At 40.3% G+C, this 21124-nt stretch overlaps 1 protein-coding gene across 1 annotated transcript in view; it reads right to left on the reverse strand.

Annotated features, from left to right (window-relative positions):
* LOC105452113 (methyltransferase-like protein 9) overlaps nucleotides 1-21124 on the reverse strand; it is a 50726-nt gene that overhangs the window by 24388 nt on the left and 5214 nt on the right. The window contains exon 2 of the mRNA XM_011692968.1: nucleotides 7144-7355. Coding sequence (XP_011691270.1) covers nucleotides 7144-7355 — 212 coding nt within the window. The remainder of the gene's footprint in view (nucleotides 1-7143; nucleotides 7356-21124) is intronic.

The following is a 21124-nucleotide window of genomic DNA, read 5'->3' on the forward strand; positions in this document are numbered from 1 at the left end:
TTAAAAAAAAAAAGGAGGAAATGTGTAATTCTTGTTTCAGCACGCACTCTTTTATTTTCTTACTTCTGGCAGCAATCACGACCTCATCGCACCACTCGCGCGCTGCTCCTTCTTCTCGCGGCTAATTAAATTTTTCACGAATAAAATTGCATGCCTCGTCCGCGGCGCGCCGACTTGGGAATAAATCCGGCGGAGGGAGTCGAGAGATAGACCAACCGGAGCGCGAGAACAGAGAGGGACAACACGGGCGCGAAATTACACGTCGGGCCCAGGCCGCGGCTGCCCTTATTAGACGATCGAAAAGCTCAAATCCGGGATGCATTCGCATTTTTGTGTCTGTGCGTGCGTGTGTATGCGCGCGCGCGCACGCGCGCGTACGGCAGCAGCGATATGATAATATTAGAACGAAGAGCGCCGAGTGGCGGGCCGAGCCGGTAATTACCGCCGATAGTCTCCCGCGGGAGAGAGGCCGGAGCCCCGGCGGTGGTATAACCACCCGAATTTGCATCGAGATACAATCGGAGAAACGGGGGGAAATTCCACCCCTGCCTCCTGCCCCCGCGCGTGCGTCCCGGTTCCGGCGCGTCGGGAAAGATTTCCGGGGACCGGCAATTAGCATGTAATAACCTATTCCGCGCGCCGATCAATGTTAATTGACATATCGGAGAGGCGAATCCCCGAGAAAGAAACGCGAAATTCCCCCCGGAATTCTACATATATATATATATTCGTGTGTGCGCGCGCGCGCGCGCGCGGACACACCTGCGCGCGCTCGCCAATCCGGCGAAAATTGCGCGCAATTTGCGCGAAAATAAAATCAAAATGTTGAACGGGCACGACGCACGGATTCGAAAAGGCAGAGCCCCTCTCGCGCGAGAAAGAGAAGGAACAGAGAAAAAGAGAGAGAGAGAGAGAGAGAAAGAGAGAGAGTGACCCCCCTTCGTTCTCGCCACATCGCAGGGCGGATGCACGCTTCGAGTGGCTAATTTTCTTCCTTCTCTTCGCTAGCCCTCCCCTCCCCTTCCCCCTCCCCTCCTCACCCGCGCGCCGCGTTCCACCCTTCACCACCCGTGATATTACCCGTCCTCCTCTCGCGCGGTCACTCTCTCTCTCTCTCTCTCTCTCTCTCTCTCTCTCTCTCTTTCTCTCTCCGCCGAGGACGAAACGACTGAGAGCGCTTTGATGGAGGACATCTCGCCGCTAATTATGATTAATTTGTGAGACGAGCGAGCGCGAGGACCTCGAACCCGGCAGCTACCGGGGGAGGGAGGGGGGAGGAGGAGGAATGAGGGGAACACAGGGGCGCGGGGGATGGAAGGGTCGGGGGAGAGGACGTAATTAATATTCTCAGCAGGACGGCGGTTGCAACGTCACGTGAACGTCACCCAGGTGACTCCGGTCGACGCGATTTCCCCGTTCCCCGAGTCCCGGGGATAGGCACTTTCTTTCGGTTCCAATCGGCGTATAGGTATATACGCGTACGGCGCGCTTCGCGCCGTCGTAATTACGAGTTCGATATAATTGCGCGATGATTATTCACGACTGGTTATCTCCGCGCGCGCCTTTAATGCATCTGCGCGTTATTAGACGCGAGCGGAGCCGTATTACTCGAAATTGCGAGAATCAACCGGCGCGACTCTCGCGGTGGTACCTAAATCTCTCCCTTATCGCTCCGCGGATTCTCGAGTCTGCGAATCGGGCGAGGTCGGTACGAGTATATCGAATTCCTCAAGGGATTTTCGTGAATAAAATCCGACAAAACACATAAACGTAGAGCAAAGAAAATAAGTAAAATAAGTCTTAAATTCTTCTACATATACATATATAGCAGCTGCTCTACATATGTATTAAAATTTCACGGACGTGCATTAATTTCTTCATTCCATACCAGATTCCATCGACGCTACGTGGATTTATTTCCCCGAGTACGAATATTTTATTCATGTAGATGTTACACGTGTATACTTATGAAGCGTAGATATTCAAATGAAACCGCTTCTTCGGAATGGGTTAATAGGCATCACGCGATACGATCTCACGATGGTTACGCGCGACAACGATCTCGCTTGTTTAATGCACGTGTTATTAGACGAGTGAAAGCGCCTCCGTAAGATTATAAGAGATTGCGATTGCTCAAATCTTCAATAGCGCGCGTATTTTATAACAATATTTAATTCCCAAATAGATCCCTTATACCCAACATCCTCGATTCTCGAATCCTCATTAATTTTAAATCGCAATCTTGAAAATCACGAATCTCCGACTGTATAAACATTTACAAATTGATTTTACAGAAAATTACTATTTTTTAAAATCATTATTGTGCAATTACGTGTTACAATTCGCGCATTCGATGTGTGAGAGAGAAAGGAAGATGCGTGTGATCTAATAAAAGTAGTCCACTAACTCTGGATTGGATTCAATACTGCAGTTTGCGCGATCATTATTCCTAATTGGCCAGCTCCTTTCTTTAATGCTCGCATTGTTGGATAATAGGCGTTTCTCGGATTTATAAAAGAATGCAATATCGTGAGGATTCCGCGCGATGGCGGAGCAGCAGTTACGATTAGATTAGGCACGTTAAAAGAAACGCTGCGGAAATTAAAATTTCAGACAGAACGTGGTACGTTATGAAATTGGACGGATATTGTCGGCGATATTATTACAGTTTTTATAATCTTATTTCGAATTTCTTGCAAGAGTCCCGCAATGTACCGTAATTGCACGCTCGATATAATTGCGAGCAATTACTGTTAATTACTGTTTAATATGAATTAAATTGTTCTGACGTCACACGCGGCGAGGGCTTGATCATTTTTCGAATCGCGTGTGACTGTAATTACGGGCCGAACGTAATTATGAGTAATTATCGGTAATTATTTAGTGATCCGAGGTCGATTGTCGCTCGGCGCGCGGAATTGAAAAACCATTTATAAAACTTCTGACAAGGAAATTCCTCATAATCGTCGATTTCGCGAAATTATACTGGGCACGATAGATACGAAGTGTTACAAAGTATAATTATCAAGAATTATTTCGAGCTACGTAATTAAAATTTCAAGGTAAAAGTTTATAAAAAGATACGAGTATTTTTCTTAAGAGAGTAGGTCAATATGTATAATAAATAGAAAACTGCAGACACACATACGAATTTTATATCTCGACGGTATTAGCAGTTCAATTTTACATAATTGTGACATACTTATTTATACAGCTATACATTAATTTTATTTATAGTTGGAAAACTGCAGACACACATACGAATTTTATATCTCGACGGTATTAGCAGTTCAATTTTACATAATTGTGACATATTTATTTATACAGCTATACATTAATTTTATTTATAGTTGGGTGTCTCGAGAAATTGAGACTGAACTCTCATTCTGCAGGAATACGCGTGACCGGTATTATTGACTCGCAATGCGGTATATCGGTGATTATTACACCAATCAATTCGCGTCCGAAGGCAGGGAGGGTTCGCGGATGGCGTGGCGAAAGGCTTTAATTACGTGCGTCTCGGCGATGACGAAGACAAATACCTAAGTGTGATTGCCAGTAGTAAACTCGTCGAGTTTTCGATCAGCTGTGGTACCACCGTGACTAAAGTTCCCCGACGTGCCGGCCGCGCGATGCGAGTAACGTTGCCCGTTACCGCCCGGACGTGATTGAGTTGCACCGGATTCGGAAAGATCGTTTTGTGTCATAGCGCCGACGATTCGATTAAAAAAAAAAAAAACTTTCGTTTCCTCGCCATTGAATTACATGTATTTCTCCCTCGGCTAGCGAACGTGAATTACTACGCGCTTCTGCGGCACTATGCCAACAATTGAATTTAAATTTGTATTTCGTGATACTTTACACATCGAAGCTGAATATTTCTTCTCTAAAAGTTTCATGTAGACAATATACATAAATATTTCAAATAAATAAAATATTAATATTTCATGTATAAAAAATTCATATTATGTATATAATTTACATTTCTGCTAATTACAATCAATTGTATTTAATTGATATCTGACTGATAAACAGTTACATTTAATAGAACTAATTTAGATTTTGAAAAATCTTTTTTATTTTATATACAATAATTTTATATTTTGACCATTAGATGTGTTCTTTTTCTGTTCACATATGTTCTTGTCTTAATTTATTAATTTTTATTTACTGACTGAAGATGATTAATTATAAATTAAGTTCGAAACGTTTCATCAAAATTTCTAAGATTAATGTGATTAATTCTTATAAATAAAATATTATTTCAAATTGTGACCTAAATTTTCCTCATTCAATTAAGCTGATTTATCATTTTAGTTGCTCACAAAAACACGAACTGCTTCTTTTTATTATTAGTTTATATTTTGATTTTAAATATATATATTCTTCTATCCTTTTAATTATTTCACTGTCTATAACTGTTTTTTCGCAAGTGCAAATCGAATGAAAAAATTATCATAAGTAAAAGAAGAAATGAAATTGTAATATAAAATGTTAAAGCTGCACAATTTTTTTTTGCAAAAAAAAATTTGCGAAGGCATTACAAAAAAAACGAATGATTTGAATGAATTTGAAATACTATTCGTGAAGAAACGGATTTCCTACGCGCTCCCGAAAAACTTATTAATCTTGGTTAACTGCAATCCATTCTTCAATTCGCATCCTGGAATATCCGGCGGCTCAAGGGCAACTCCTCCTTATAGGCGAGGACTGTCGATCTTCTACGCTTTCGCTCAGCAATCTGTCTCTCGAAACCGACAGCGGCGGCGGCGGCGGCAGCGGCGGCGGGCGGGTGTCACGCCTAGTAGCCGCGGCTAGCCGCGTCGGGAGAAATTTTAATAAACGGTTCCCCGGGTTTTACCGGCGATGCCCGGCCGCATCACACGTGCATATAGTCACGCACGCACCTACGCGGCAAAGTGTGTGGAGGTGTTGCCTGGTAGCCGGCAGGACGACGCGGACCCGGGGGAGAGAGGTTAATCACCCACGCTGGATTTTAATAAACGGTTCGGGGGGCAAACAAAGCTGGCCATCAATAACCACGGCGCTGCCTCTCGCGCGCGCTCTCTCTCTCTCTCTCTCTCTCCCTCTTTTTCACTCATTCTCTCTCATTCCCATCTCTCTTTCTCTCTCTATCTCTCTTCCTCCATCCCAGAGCACCGGGGGCCCCCACGGCCCACCTCGCCGCCTGACCGACCCGCGGCCATGCCAGGGCCTTTGCCACCAGCTTGTCGAGTCTCGCAAGCGGACAGCGAGATAGGCGGAGATTGTATCTCCGTGGTTATTAATTAACCGGCGAGAAGGGAAGGCCCCCTTTCATCACCTCGCAAACGATCTCGCCTTCAGCGAGAGAGGGCCCTCGGCCTTGCCCTAGCATATAGATGGGCATGTACAGCCTGGGGACCTCTCTCTCTCTTTCTCTCTCTCTCTCTCTCTCTCTCTCTCTCTCTCTCTCTCTCTCTCTCTCGATACAAGTACTCCGAGCTTTGCGCATATACGGAGGGAATCATCATGCGGAGAAGCTGTCAAAATTATGTGTATTGTCGAGATGCTATATTAGCCATTGCAGAGATTCTACGATTATCGAACCACGTGTTCTTGTTCGCGCACTGTTTTGCTACTCTACATACCGAAACTACGTGCACGGAAAGAACAATTTTGCTGGATCCAGATCTGAAAATAATTTTTGTTCAATAATCAAAATAATTTTGTGCGAGTGTTAAAATGATTGCTAGAATATCAAAACGTTTTGTAGCAATGCTTATCAGTTTTAACATTCCAACAAATTATTTTGATGATTCAACAAAAAATTATTTTCAAATCTGTAGCAAAATTTTTAGACCTTTCAACAAAATCGTTTTTTCCGTGTGAATGATACGGAATATTAATAAACTTATAAACGCGAACACAGCGTTATTTTATTTTTACTCAGGAAATTTTGTACACGGAAAGAACGATTTTGTTGAAAGGTCTAAAAATTTTGCTAAAAACAGATCTGAAAATAATTTTTTGTTGAATTATCAAAATAATTTGTTGCAATGTTAAAACTGCAGATAAGCATTGCTATATAAAACGTTTTGATATTCTAACAATCATTTTGACTTTCGCACAAAATTATTTTGATTATTAAACAAAAATTATTTTCAGATCTGGATTCAGCAAAATTGTTCTTTCCGTGCAGCAAAATAAATAAATAAAATAAAAGTAGTCAATAATACTTGGCTTTTATTGGCTATTTTTCTCTTTTCATATGAATTACACACGGAAAGAACAATTTTGCTGGATCCAGATCTAAAAAAAATTTTTGTTCAATAATCAAAATAATTTTGTGCGAAAATCAAAGTGATTGCTAGAATATCAAAACGTTTTATAGCAATGCTTATCATTTTTAACATTCCAATAAACTTTTTTGATGATTCAACAAGAATTAATTTTCAAATCTGTATTCAGTAAAATTTTTAGACCTTTCGACAAAATCGTTCTATCCGTGCAAGATTCCGTTACATGACATACAACAATTAGGCAAGAATTTTTATTATATTGATTGTTTTAGCGAATACTGTATTTTGTTAGAATTGAAAATATTATGTTACCGCTGAGGATGATATAGTCGAGGATCAAAACGTTTGCCTTGTTATTCTATTTGCATGAATGTTATAATAAAAATAAGTACATACATAATGTTATATAATTAGCACGATTATTCAGCTTGACCTACTAATCCAAGCTTGTTTTTTAAAAACTATTTGTTAGATTTAGAATTTAATAAACCTATATATGGATTGATATTAAATTTTTTTTCTCTTTTTTTCTTATATGTCGATTTTAATTTTTATCTCTGCGTTGAGGAGATATCAGAAGTACATACAGATAAGCAAAAAAACTGAAGTGTCCCTCGCGTTTTATCAACTGTTTAAAAATAATACCTACTCGAATCGTATTAATAACGACGCGCGAGAAGTATAAAAGTAGAAGATTTACGTTCTTTCGAGCAGCGCAATGTCATCGGCAAACGCGATCGTCCTCTTCCTTATGGAATTTGTAGAAGGAAGTGAAATCAGATCCGCAGCGAGAGATCCGCGCGTCGCGATATCGAGGTATCTCGCGGAAAAATCAATACGAAACGGCGTAATGGGCACTTACCCGTTTATGGACGTTCGACTGATGAACCAGGATAACGCCGACCTGGCTAACGAGTGCCAGGCCTGCAGGGGCAGCGAGTCGGATCTCTCCGAGGATCTCACGAGGAAAATTTCGGCGGCTTTGTCGGGCTGGTCGGCGTTGGGGCCGGTGCCGAGCGGGACCCACAAATCCAGCAGATCCTCTCTGATCTTGGTTTTGTCTACCTTGTACCACTGTAAAGATAAAGGCGTAATTGTTAGCCTCGCTCTCGTCCTCACTTGATTTTATATTCGCCGGCTTATCAAATAATTAATGATTAAATAATGAAATTAATGTAAATTTACCGTAGCAAGATTCTTTCTACACAAATATTTTTCGCCTTTATATTTTAGTGTTAGTAGGCAATAACTCGGTTAATAAAAAATAATCGTCATAGAAGCAACGTGATATTATATAAGTGCACGGAAATTTAAGAACAATTTTAATTAAAGTACAATAATTTAATTAAAATAATTTTACTTTATATTTTTTAATTAATGTGTAATTCATAATTTTATATCTACATGGAAAGGACGATTTTGCTGGAAGGTCTAAAAATTGCGATCTGAAAATAATTTTGTTGGAAAGTCAAAAATAATAAGTAAGCATTGCTGTAAAACATTTTAATATTAGCAATCAGTTTGAATTTCAACAAAATTATTTTGATGGTCCAACAGGAATTATTTGTATCTGTATTCAGTAAAATTTTTAGACCTTCCAGTAAAATCGTTCTTTCCAGAGTAGATATAAAATTACACATTAATTAAACAATATGTAAAGTAAAATTATTTATTTTACTTAAAATCGCAAGTTACAATTACGCAAAAATTGTTATAACTAAAAATACTTAAATTAAAATAACTAAAAATTATTATAAAATTTACGAACTCGAATTTTATCTTCTATAGCGAATCCCCTTAGATTTACATACAAGATTTTATATAGTATCTTTCTACATGTAATATCTTCATATTAATGTACCATATAAAAAAAAAAAAAATAATGTAGCCGGGGATAACAAGAATTGATTTTCTCGGAATGTTGCGTAATCTTGCCGGCGAAATTATTTGATCGCTAAAATCATCTTGCTGTATAAAGTACATCAATTTGCGGGGATAAAATTCGTGAAGTTCCAAGTATATATTCCATTAACGTCCCACCGGGCGGGCCGCCGAAAATGTATTTCTCGCTTCATTACGGCCGCCGTATTACGGTATTAACGATATACGTATATATCCCTCGGTCGCGCGGGATCAATTTTCCCCCCTCGAAGCTCTCTCCCTCTCCCCCCTCTCTCTCTCTCACACACACACATTTCAAGAGTTTGCGTAATTACGCGCTGCTGGGTTCCTTCTTTCATTTTTTTTCTCCCCCTCGCGCGCGAGCTTCTCTCCAGCAAAACACACATATCGGTGGTCGTCGAGGGACGGGAGGACGCGGCATCGCCGGAACACGTCGATGGTATTCGGTATATACGGACGACGCGAAGTTTCGACACGCACGTTAATGCGCGAAAAAAAAATAAATAAATAAGAACCCACGAAATGTTATATTTCATTAAGGCGTGCCCGTATATACGACCGAGGGGACGCACCGCGGCGTCCGTCGAACATTTTTCGCTTCATTATCGGAGCCGCGTATCGCAGCATTAACGATTCTTTTCTCACCCGCCGCGCCGTCTCTCCTCGTGTGTCCTCGTTCTCGTCCTCGAGGAGAACCGCGAAACGCCACACAGTCCGAAAAGCAATTACGTTGACCGGTCGATCGGTTGGTCGGTCCACCGGGCCTTACGCTACACGACAGATATCCGATTTCACCGTCAGCTTCCGAGAATGAGAACCAATTACGCGGCCCCGGGGCATTAAGGAATCGATCTAATTTGCGCGCGCGCTCGGCGGCGCGGCGCGGTGCGGCGCGGCGCGGCGCGGAGCGGAGCAGCGGCTCTTAATGGCGAGAGAGCCGGCCGATGAAATTATACGAAAATGTAATCAAGGCGCTTTTTGTCTCGTTTCGCTCCGAGCGGGGCAGGGGCGTAATTAGGAATGCTTTTGCGCCTCGCGACGGGGGACACTTGTTGCTCTCGGCTCTCCGCCGCTCTCCTCTCCCGCTCCCTCATTTTCTCTCGCCGCGTCTCGCTTCTCCTCTCCTTTTTTTCCTCCCCCCCTTTCATTTCACCCTTCTTCCTTCCTTCCTTCCTTCCTTCCTTTTCCGTCCTTTTCCATCCCCCATTCTCTCCCGCGATCGTCTCTCCCTTTTTCCCGCGCGCGTTCCTCATTCCTCTCACCGAGAAACATTCCTCTCCTTCTCCCGCTCTCGCGCGCGCGGCACTCCGGTAGTCGAGCGAGCTCGAAAAAGGATGAAGGGGCCGGCGGGAGGAAAAAAAAGCCGGGAGATGGAAGGACCTCGCCACAGAAGGAGAGTAATTAACACCGTGGTGCCCAGGTGCGCGCGGGGCCCTAAGAAGTCGTTTATGGATCGCCCGGTTGCCGCGGCCGCGTAGCCGGCCATCAATTAGATTCTCTAATTAAAACAGTCCGCTCTTCTCGCCGCGGCGGCGGCGCGGTGCATTAACTCTGGGCTCCGCGCCCCGCACCGAAGTCCCACACCCGATCGACTTTGTCATCGTCCACCGGGCGGAGGCGCGACGGATCGTCGCGTTTCTTGTTCGAGTAGCCGGAGACGGGAGTGCAGCCTGCCACCGGCATTCGACAAGACCCCGCGATATAACACCTCGAGCTACTTGCGGTATGAGAATGTGGAACTTTCGCAAAACGTACGCCGCGGCTCTCGATCGATGCCGGATGAGTAATCGTGTTTCACTTACGAGCCTTCCCTCCCCCCCCCCTCCGCCCTTCTACAAGTTCTCTCCTTCAAGGATGAAACCTTTTTGGATGATTCAAAATATTTTCGTAATGCACAATGAATCGCGGAATTTAACGTAATCTTACTTGTAATTGCACTTTTGCAATTTCACTCGCGAGATTTTATTTTCGGACGTGAATCCTGTTAAAGAAATGCAACGCATGCATTCCAATGTTCACCAGTAGTCTTTTCGTAGTTTTGTCGAATAAAATATATTTTACATCGTACATATAAATCAGATCAGAATGCTGCATTATTACAGCATGTTAATATAATTTACAACATTAATTAATAATTATATATGTATATCATTAATAGAATTATTAATTAATATTATAAATTATTAATTTTCTTATTATCTTTTTTTAAATTTTTACATGGAAAGAACAATTTTACTGAATCTAGATTTGAAAATAATTTTTGTTTAATAATCAAAATATTTTTGTGCAAAATATTTTTGTCAAAATGATTGCTATAAAGTAATAAAACGTTCTATAGCAATGTTTATCAGTTTTAACATTCCAGCAAATTATTTTGATGATTCAACAAAAAATTATTTTCAGATATGCATTTGACAAAATTTTTAGATCTTTCAACAAAATCGTTCTTTCCGTGTAGAATTAGAAAAAAGTGAGTTAAACCAGAATTAAAGGTTAAAATTTGCGTTGGTAAAAAAACAAGCAAAAAACAATCTATTTTTTTTTATTTTAAATCTAATTTAAAAGCTTTAATAAAGTATTTTATAGCTAAAGCGGCGTCTACAATGAAACTTAAGACTTAAGATTTAAGAAAATTGACCAATCATAGTCTATTATTATTCATCTCACGTGAGAAAAATAGTCGATTGTAATTGATTAATTTTCTTAAATTTTAAGTCTCATTGTAGATACCGCTTGACGTTCTTGATCCGCGTTTTTATCTAAAGATACAAATATCTTTATCTTTCACGATACACTCAACTTTCGACGCTTCTTCTGCCTTCCTCGGCGTAAAGGCAAGCACCGTCTCGTGGATCAACCCAAAGGTAATACCGAAACAAAGAAGTCCGGCGGCGCGTGGAAGTGCGAAGGCGCGGCGCGCACCACTTCGCGGTGCTCGCGACACACGGCGTAAAGAGGACGCCGCGCGTGCAATTTTAATTATGGCTACCAGCGTGTGTCGCTAATTGCAGGTAGCCCAACGCCGCTCACCCCACGTCATCACACTTTGATTCGACTTTTTCCCTCGGGGGCATTACAAATGGCTATACCCCGACCGCGGTCGCGCGCGCTGCCGGAGCAGCATTCCTCTTCGTGTCATTAGTGGCGACTTTCTGCGCGCGCGGGACGAGGGGAGGAAAGGACCTAAAGGGAAGGAAGGAAGGTAGAGGATCCGGGAGACGTGTGGCGGGAGTGAGAAACGCGGGACGGAGAAACGAGAGACAATCGAGTGCTGGCTACCTCCCGTGTGCTGCCTTCCGCGTAGCCGTGTAGCCACGCACCAATCGCGCCTCACGGCGCAACCGACAACAAGTAGCCGACTCGGAAATCGCAGCCATCTAAATCAACGTCGCGCGTTCACCGCGACGAACCGGGCAAAATAACGCCGGGGGGAGAAAAGATCTGACGCCCTCGACCTCGAGATCTCCTCGCGAGATACGCGTTGCCGCGCCGCGCATTCACGCGTCATTTAGATGAAGCACGAATTTGAGATTTTTCGTAACACACTTTACGAGTGTGTTTAACACGTTGACCTCCACGTTGTACATATAATCGAGTAATTTTATCGCAATGTCATTTTTACATATTAGCATGATGTTATTTTAATATATGCTGTATTTAAGGCTCGCGGTCATTATTTTTATCTCAGAAGCGAGAAAATAACACACGGAAAGAACGATTTTGTTGAAAGGTCTAAAAATTTTGCTGAAAACAGATTTGAAAATTAATTCTTGTTGAATCATCAAAACATTTTGTTGGAATGTTAAAAATGATAGGCATTACAATAAAACGTTTTTATGTTTTAACAATTATTTTGACTTTCCTACAAAATTATTTTGATTACTGAACAAAAATTATTTTCAGATCTGGAAGCAAAATTGTTCTTTCCGTGTACAATAAGCATAATAAAAATTCTTGCAAAATATATTCGAATAGAAAGATTTTTCAATAAAACATTTGCAATCGATAGAGAATAAATAGACTGTACACGGAAAGAATAATTTTGTCGAAAGGTCTACAAATTTTGCTGAAAACAAATTTGAAAATTAATTCTTGTTGAATCATCAAAAAATTTTGTTGGAATGTTAAAAATATTAAGAATTACTATAAAACATTTTGATATTCTATAGCAATTATTTTGACTTTCCCACAAAATTATTTTTATTATTGACTAAAAATTATTTTCAGATCTGAATCCAGCAAAATTGTTCTTTCCGTGTAAGATATACCGAAAACTATCTCTCTGTTTCGGGAAATTAAATTATATTTGATTCTATATATTATTAATTTAACATTGGCTGTAAACATAGTTTATTTCATTTTTGGTTAAGCATAATCTAGTTCCAGATATAAGGTTATTTAATTAACAAAACAAAAGAAGAGTTTTCCGTATATCTTATACAAGTCGATTCTGTCGATTGTTTTATTATATGTATGTGGTGAAACATTATCCATCCATCCATAACCATTTTAATATATTTTTTGCAAGAATTTTTATTGTGCGTTTTCTCGCTTTTGACATCTCAATCTAAGCTAGTAGTGGTGAACGAACAAGAGCCTTAATTATATTTATTCTTCGTTGAAACTCACAATAGTCTTTATTTCTCCCTCGAGAAAAAACGAATTGATAAACAGCTGACGTTCACCTGTAAATCGGCAATTACGAATTAACTCATATTCAGCAGTCAACGTGTTAATTGTTGATTCAAAGAACTCGATAAAAATAAATCAAATAATATTTCAACAAAAACATTTTCACACATATGTATTGAGAATCTTCAGAAGGTCCATAGTACTTTATCTCGTGTAAAAAGTTTCGAGAAAAATGGAGAAAAATGGAGAATATTGCGAAATTGTATCGAAGAACGCGTCGTTCAAAGAATGCCGGAGTGAGGGTGCGATTTTACACGATATATTCTCAAATGTAAAATAACGGGGTAGCGCTTACGCGATTATGCTGTTCGCCCTGTGTTATAACAATTGCGAGAGAGAGAGCAATCTGTTCGCCCTATGATTTAAGATCTGCGCGAGTGGATGATCTGTTGATCATCGCGGAGAAGTTACGTTCGAAGGCGCACTCTTCGTCCGAGAAGACGGTTATACCGTCACTTTTATGCCGACGCGGAACGATGCATGGGAAAACTTGTAAAACGCAAACGGTAGAAGTGCAAACTGTAACTGTTGGGCCATCATTCGGACCGATCGGACCGTATTTTCGCGACGTTCCGCTGAACTGATATGTGTTTACCGAATTGTTTTCGTGTACATACGTTGCAACGACACATTTGCCGAGTCTGGATTTTTCTCGCAGCATGCAATTTCGTCAGGTTTCGAAGGAATTCTTTATTCTTTTTTTTTTTACCTGAATAAAAGTACAAATATTGATAAATACAAATACAAATAAATGAAATTTTGGCATGAAATTTCAACATCAAGTTAATTTTTTCAATCTCCATAGCATACTTCTTCATAATTAAGTCCAAATTAAGATTTTAAATAAAAACGAAGGCTCATAGAAATAAAGATTCAAATTATAAAAAATAAGATGGTTGATAAACCAAGCTGGATGTACGCTAATACGTGTATTAAAATATATGAACAATAATAACAAATCAAATAATATGTCTGTTTTGAGAAATTTAAATGTTTCGACATTTAAATTAGCGGTCATCTTCAGTAAATTTTTAACGCCTATAATCGTTATTATAAAATCACTTGCTTAAAGATGTCAATGTTCTCTGATAGATAATTTTTTACGTATCCTTGCCTTATCGTCCATCTCCAAGCCCGAAGTCTAATTGACTCAAACCCGCTGCAGAAGTCCGTATTTAGCAGGATGATTCAATCATATTTAACAGGATGATGTGCTATTAGTTAAAATAAATATCTAGGAAATCAGGCAAAGTTAACTCTAATCAAATAACTCTTGCCGTTGTTTTAATAATAAACAGAGACATTGATATGTATTCTTCTTATTAGATGATATAAGGAAGATAACAATTGAAATTAATGAAGAAGACTTTAAACGTCAATAATTGTTAGACATTTTGTGTATAATGTTAAACAGCTGTTACTGCGAGAAATGAGTTACTACGAGACTCTTTTGACAGTACAGTGAAAATATTGTCTGCAGTGAGAACATGCAATCAACGCGTCTCGACTATTCTTCCGAAACACGCCATTGTGCTCGACGGAGCTGATGCTGCCGTGGGTATAGCGCTCCAGAATCGCTCACGCGCGTTCGTTTCCTTCTCCTTTCTCGCGAGATCTCTTCCTCCAGATCGGAGAGAGAAAGAGAGAGAGAGAGAGAAAGAGAAAATTGAGCGGGGCACACGCGTAAAACGCGGCGCGCACTGCGAGAACGATAAACAACGTCGTCGAGCGACGGTTTATGCTTTCCGCGCGGAATACTGGGGATGGTTTGGCCGGGCACTCCGGGCTACGCGGGGCACCTCGGATTCCTGAGGCGTGTTGGATCGCGAGTCAAACGCATTCTCTTCCCGCGCCATTATGTTATTGCTGCCAGGGTGGCGCGGCACGGTACGCGGGCCGACAGGCGTTATATCGGCGCCGTGGGAGAGGAACGAGTGCGCTCCCGTCCTCCAGACGGATTTTTTTTTCTTCTCCCCGGCGAAAGAGAGCTTTCTCTCTCTCTCTCTCTCTCCCGCCTCGACGAAGGGCACGCGACGAGATTTCGCGCCTTACAAAGGGAAGCCCCTTCGATCGCTCGGGGAATTGGAATTATAGAACTTGTGTTTGAACAAAAGGTCGTCGGATGCTCATGCATGGAAGTTGGAAAGAAAATATTATACAAAAATATTGATCAAAATTTATGTAGATTATATATATAGGTATATATAAAATCTATCTACATAAATTTTGAACAATATTTTTTATTTTGATTTTTGAACAAATATTATTTTCAGATCTGGATTCAGCAAAATTGTTCTTTCCATGTATACTTTTGACATAAAATATTTTATCTCCGTTTCTTCGTATTATTTATTTAATAAATAAAATAATTCGTTAAATAATTCAGTATTTCGGTAAAATAGTGAAGCTTCAGAGGTGTACTAAAAAAATGACACGAGAATGTTTCTACATCGAAAAACCAATTTGCGAAATTTTTCTGAACACCCGCGAGGTAAAGTCTACCAAGTGCGCCGACGAAAAGCGCAGTCGTCGGAAAACTAAAGAAGCGGTGAAAGCGCGCGCAGCAAGCTCGCGGTACCCCTTTCAGTAAAAATCACACGAAGGGAGGCGCGAGTGTCTTGATTGGGAAAGCAACGGCGGTGTAACTAACCGTGAGGAGTTCTCATCGAGATCGACAATCGGCTAACGAAGGCCACCCGCGCCTAGAATATCAGTTCGTTTGCGCCGAAAAGAGAGGCGCGCGAATGCGGATTCGGAAAACACCTTCAGAACGAAGGAGATGCCCGTGGCAAATAATGCGTTCCTTTTAAATCAATATTTAAATAAAATAAATATTAAGAACATTAAAATATTTTTCTATAATCGCAAATAATGATATAGAAATAGCAAAATATTTTGCATACGCTGATGGAATTTACAGTGATATTGTCTGTGAAGACACGTAAGTTATTCAGGTGTCTAGAAGGTCGTGTAAGTACCAATTAGAGACGTGCGAAGTTTCGGTTTTTTGACGCCGAATCGAATCGAATCAAATAAGATCAATTCAATTCGAATATGAATCTCTTCGATTCTAAATCGAATCGAATCGACAAAATTTTACTCGAATCAAATCGAATCGTTGAAACATAACTTTCAATTTACAAAATAATTATTTTTAATATATGCAATAACTTTTTTTTAATAATATTGTATTGTATTTTCTTAATTCTGTAATCTCTTGGTACGCAACAGATTAAATAATAAATTGAATTAGACTGGATAAGTAAATACCACAAATAAATTTATGTATGTTTTCTTCAGTCGAGACTGGTGTTTAATAATATGTGAATTCTAAATCCAATTATTTAACCGTTTAATGCGCGACGAATTAATGTCGGATTTGTAACGCAATTACAAGCTGAAACTGAAAGTGAGATCATAATTAGATTTTCAACTTTTAATTATACGATGCAAATAAGCATCTTGAAATACTGCGAAGAAATTGCGAAAAATATCACCTCAGCCAGGGTTTAAAGCCTCGCGACTTTCCGGTGAGGGGAGGAGGTGTGGAAGGGGGGCGTCTTTACCAATTTGACTACCATATGATAACAGTTGTCACGATAATCAGTATATATTAAGGGAAAACGTTTGCTAAGAAGCAACGTATATAATCAACAATAAGTTGAACTGTAGTAGATTGCGTAGGTAAATACCACAAATAAATTTGAGAGCGCCTTCCACTCTCTATTTGTGACATTAACCTACGCGATCTACGGTCTATTACAGCTCAACTTATTGTTGATTATATGTTTGTATAAGTGCTTCTTAAAAAACATTCTCTTTTAATATATACCGGTTATTGCGATAAATTATCGCATATATATGTCTCAGTGGTCGAATTGGCAAACATTCAAACCTTGAGGTAGATAATATTTTCGCAATAATTTCTTCGCGGTATTTCAAGATGCTTATATTCGCATCGTATTATTAATAAGAGATCCGAGAGGTCAATCACTACTAAGAAAATGTACAGTGATTGCCAATTATGACAATAAAACACACTTTATTGCTATAGAAAATGTACAGTGATTGCCAATTATGACAATACAACACACTTTATTGCTATTGTATTGCTTTCGTATTGTCAATAATATTGCCATCTATTATCTCATGTATTGCCACCCATTGTACAATATTGCCAAGTATTATTAATATATTGCTAGGTATTGCTCGAGGTATTGCTATGTATTGATAACGTATTGCTAGTATTGCTAGTATTGTATTGCCGCAATACTATAGCAATATATTTCCAAAGAAATGTAAACTGATTCTCATATAGTGGTTGACCCTTCGAAAAGATCAATCTATGATCTCACTATTACAGCTTCAGCTTGTGATTGCAAGTCCGACATTAATTCAAAGAAAAAACGATTTTGCTAGACACAGATCTGAAAATAGAATTCTTGTTAGACCATCAAAATAATTTTGTTAGAAAAACTGCTAGAACATCAAAACATTTTATAGCAATGCTTATCATTTTTTACTTTCCAACAAGATTTTCAGATCTGCATCAAAATTTTTAGATCTTCCAGTATAATCATTCTTTCCGTGTTCGACGTGTGCAGTTTAAATGGCTGAATAATTGGATTTAGAATTCACATATACGGAAATAACGATTTTGTTGAAAGATCTAAAAATTTTGCTAAATATATCCGAAAATAATTTTTTGTTGAATCATCAAAATAATTTATTGAAATGTTAAAACTGATAAGCATTGCTATAAAACGTTTTGATATTCTCGCAATCATTTTGATTTTTGCACCAAATTATTTTGATTATTGAACAAAAATTATTTTCAGATCTGAATTCAGCAAAATTGTTCTTTGCGTGTAAAAATATTATTAGGCACCAGAACCCAACCTCGAGCGCAGAAGACGCTATCAAAGTTATTTGAATTAATTTTAAGTTAAATAGATGGATGATGAAACGAAAATTTCTGTTTGACTTATTAGCGGGAAATATGATTTTATTGTCAATATGTGTGATCCGTATATTCGAGCCTTTTAGATTCAAAATTTTCGAATAATTCAGATTCGAGACATATACAGATTCGAATTAAATTGAATCTTACCTGATTCAATTCAATTTGTATTCGAATAGTTCGCACATCTCTAGTGCCTCTCTGTCGAATAAATATATCATAGATCCGCGACTATTTCCTGTCTCGCGTTTCTTTCTCCGTTCCGCCCCGTTTCAGATACAGCACAGTTGCGACTATAAAAAATTACCCTCATAAAACTAAGAAGATAGGACGAAATAAAAAGTCCGAGAAAACGGGGCTAACGAGAGATCTCGCTCATCTCCGCCATTCCGGGGTGAGGTCTGTTTCCCCGCTACTCTTAAAGTCGGCGCCTCTTAAAATCCGAGATTTCAGCCTCGCGCGCGAAACTTTCGGCGACGCACAAAGAGCATATCTTCCGCGTTTTACTTCGCCGCGTGGGTATCATTTCCACCACCACCACCATCCCGGGAACCGGTACCGCTTCTCTCGCAACGTATACGAATCTCATTTGTCAGTCAAAGTCCTGCTTTCCAGGAATCTCTCCGGACGTACCTCGCGGCGACTCGCAACTCGTGACGGGCGCTGAGGTGACTGAAAAGCTCGCGTTCGTCTCGTCAGAGAACATCAACAAGTCGCTGGGATGCAAAATCAATTTAACGTAAATATCGTGTGAAAAAAAGATGCGCTTTCGCGTGGGCTCTCGTTACGAGAGCGGCTCTTAAGAGGAGAGCCTGGTTTAACACGTTGAAAAATTAGGTAACTTTTTTGGAATTTTTCTTTAGGAAACTATTCAACCAATCCTTTTGAACTGTATAGGGTAATTTCTTATACTATTGAAATAACAAAAAAATATTTTTTTGCCAGAAAAAAAAGTATTTATTATGCAAGTAATAATAAGATTTATTCGGCGGTGATAGTGTTTGGCGGTGTGTAAGATAACTCAAAAACTATTCATCGACTGACTTGGGCCTTTGCACACATCTGCACAAATACTTTCCTAACAACTTGAACCACAGTTTATAATTTAATTAAATAATCTTTATTGTTTATTATTTAATTAAATAATTAAATAATCTTTATTATTTAATTAAATAATCTTTATTGCATAATAAACACGAAAAATTTTTTTGTCAAAATCGCTACCTTCTTTTTCCAAGTGCGTGATTTTCACAATTTCGCGTTATTTTCTTTAAAAATATAGGTTCAGTTAACTCTTAATCAATTAACTCTGCGTAAACTCTTAATAAACAATAATCTTTTTGGATTTTTTATTTCAGACAAATACAAGCGACGTTATATTGCACGCCGAATAAAAGGTTATTATTACTTGCATAATAAATACCTTTTTTCTGATAAAAAAATATTTTTTGTTAGTTCAATAGTATATAAGAAATTACCGTATAAAGTTCAAAAGGATTGGTTGTAGTTTCGTAAAAAAAAAATTCCAAAAATCACCTAATTTTTCAGCGTGCTAAACCAGGCTGCCGCCTTAATTAACACCCTCGCGACGTGAGTCGCGAGACGAGTCGAGCGCGCGCGTTCCGCTGAAGAAATCAAGTACTCTGACGCAACCGGTCACCGCGGGCGCGGTCTCGCGCGCGAGCCACACGTGCACGATTATGCGGCGCGATATATAAGCCGGGAAGATCCGCCGGCCATCCGGATTTATCGCGAATCCTCCGCGTCGAGATCCTCCTTCGCGATGACCACGACGAGTCTCGGCCGGACGAGGGACGGGATCTAGCACTGCCGCGAGAGGAAGAGAGAGCTACTCTCGACGGATTCCGGCCGGGTCATAAACGCGCGCGCGAGCGAGACGTATCATCCGCTTTCTCGGTTAACCCCCAAACAATCTCGCGCGCCGTGTACGTCCCCAACCCGCCGCGATAGCGCATCTGGTCGCGGTGGTTTTTTCTTTCTCTCTTTTTTTTTTATGTTCCCGCGAATAAGCCATATAATGAATATCATAGAGATGAAGGGGGGGGGGGGAGGAAGGGAAAAAGGGACGCGTCGAGGTGTTATTTGCGTCGCCGTTTTTAGCGGCGGTCATGCGTGCACGCGCGATCGCGCGTCGATAGGCACACGCTTTACTTAACGTCGGTATTTTCAGTGCAGGGATCGATGGGACGTCCGAGGCGCGTGCAGTGGGTATCATCCGAGTCTGCGAAATATTACGCAAATTGCAATCGGTATATATCGGTAACAGATCGTTTCGCGTTTCCACGTGAATACTTCCGCGCGGATGCGTCGAAGCCCTGCTTCACTCTTCTCATGTGGGCGCGTCGTTGGAGCATCGACGCGCCCAAGCGCATGGCGTATATAACACATGCGCCCGTAAATTTGCCCGGGGCTACTGCAGATTTTGATTGATAACAAGTGTTTCAGATTACTGATGTTACCCGCAGTAATTCGACGTTGCGGTTGGTGGCGATTGATTGATAAAAAAAATTATGATATCGGAAAAGACTGATTAGGCCTGACGAAAGGTGTAGGTGAGACTCGCGGGGCGCGGAGGGTAGTATAATAAAAGTGGCAGTCGCCGTTGCGGAAAAGTAAAGGGAAATTAATCATTCCTAAGCGCTACGCCCGTGTAGACCATAAGAACCATAATAATAAAATAATATTAATGAAAACACACACGTACACACAATAAATCATGCAAAATGATAATACGGCCTTGGCCGTAAGTATATAGAAACACCCTCGATTTATTGCATCTTCTCGGAAAAGGTGGTAATAAAAGCTAAAGGAGGACACGAATTATTAAAATTGTTATAACAATAAATGTTATTTCGCAAAACAGTGTTTCAATTTATATTTCTCTCGTTAGAAGGTCAATTTACGGGGGAAAGGGGGGAGGGGCAGGTAAATTTTGTCAATTTACGTCAATTTGCGGGGACGTGCTTTGTACTTATGGCCAAGATACTGCATTAAATAATAACGCGGAAAAAAAACCGCAATCGTTTTCGTTATCATCCTTCCTCATGACTCCCTCGACCGACGATTCCTTTCCTCCCCCTCCCACCGAACATTACCGCGAGCGAGGCACAGCTCTAATTACGCATCCGCGCACTGACAATTCAAAGACCAACTATCGATCACCGCACGCGATCACGTATGAAATACTTGAGATTCCTAAGAAATGGAACGCACGCTCGGTCGGGAAGGGCGCGAGAAAAAACTAAAAAGAGAGGCGCGAAATAAGGGT

Source organism: Wasmannia auropunctata, unplaced genomic scaffold (assembly GCF_000956235.1).
Source record: "Wasmannia auropunctata unplaced genomic scaffold, wasmannia.A_1.0 LD336038.1, whole genome shotgun sequence".
Classification (NCBI taxonomy): Eukaryota; Metazoa; Arthropoda; class Insecta; order Hymenoptera; family Formicidae; genus Wasmannia; species Wasmannia auropunctata.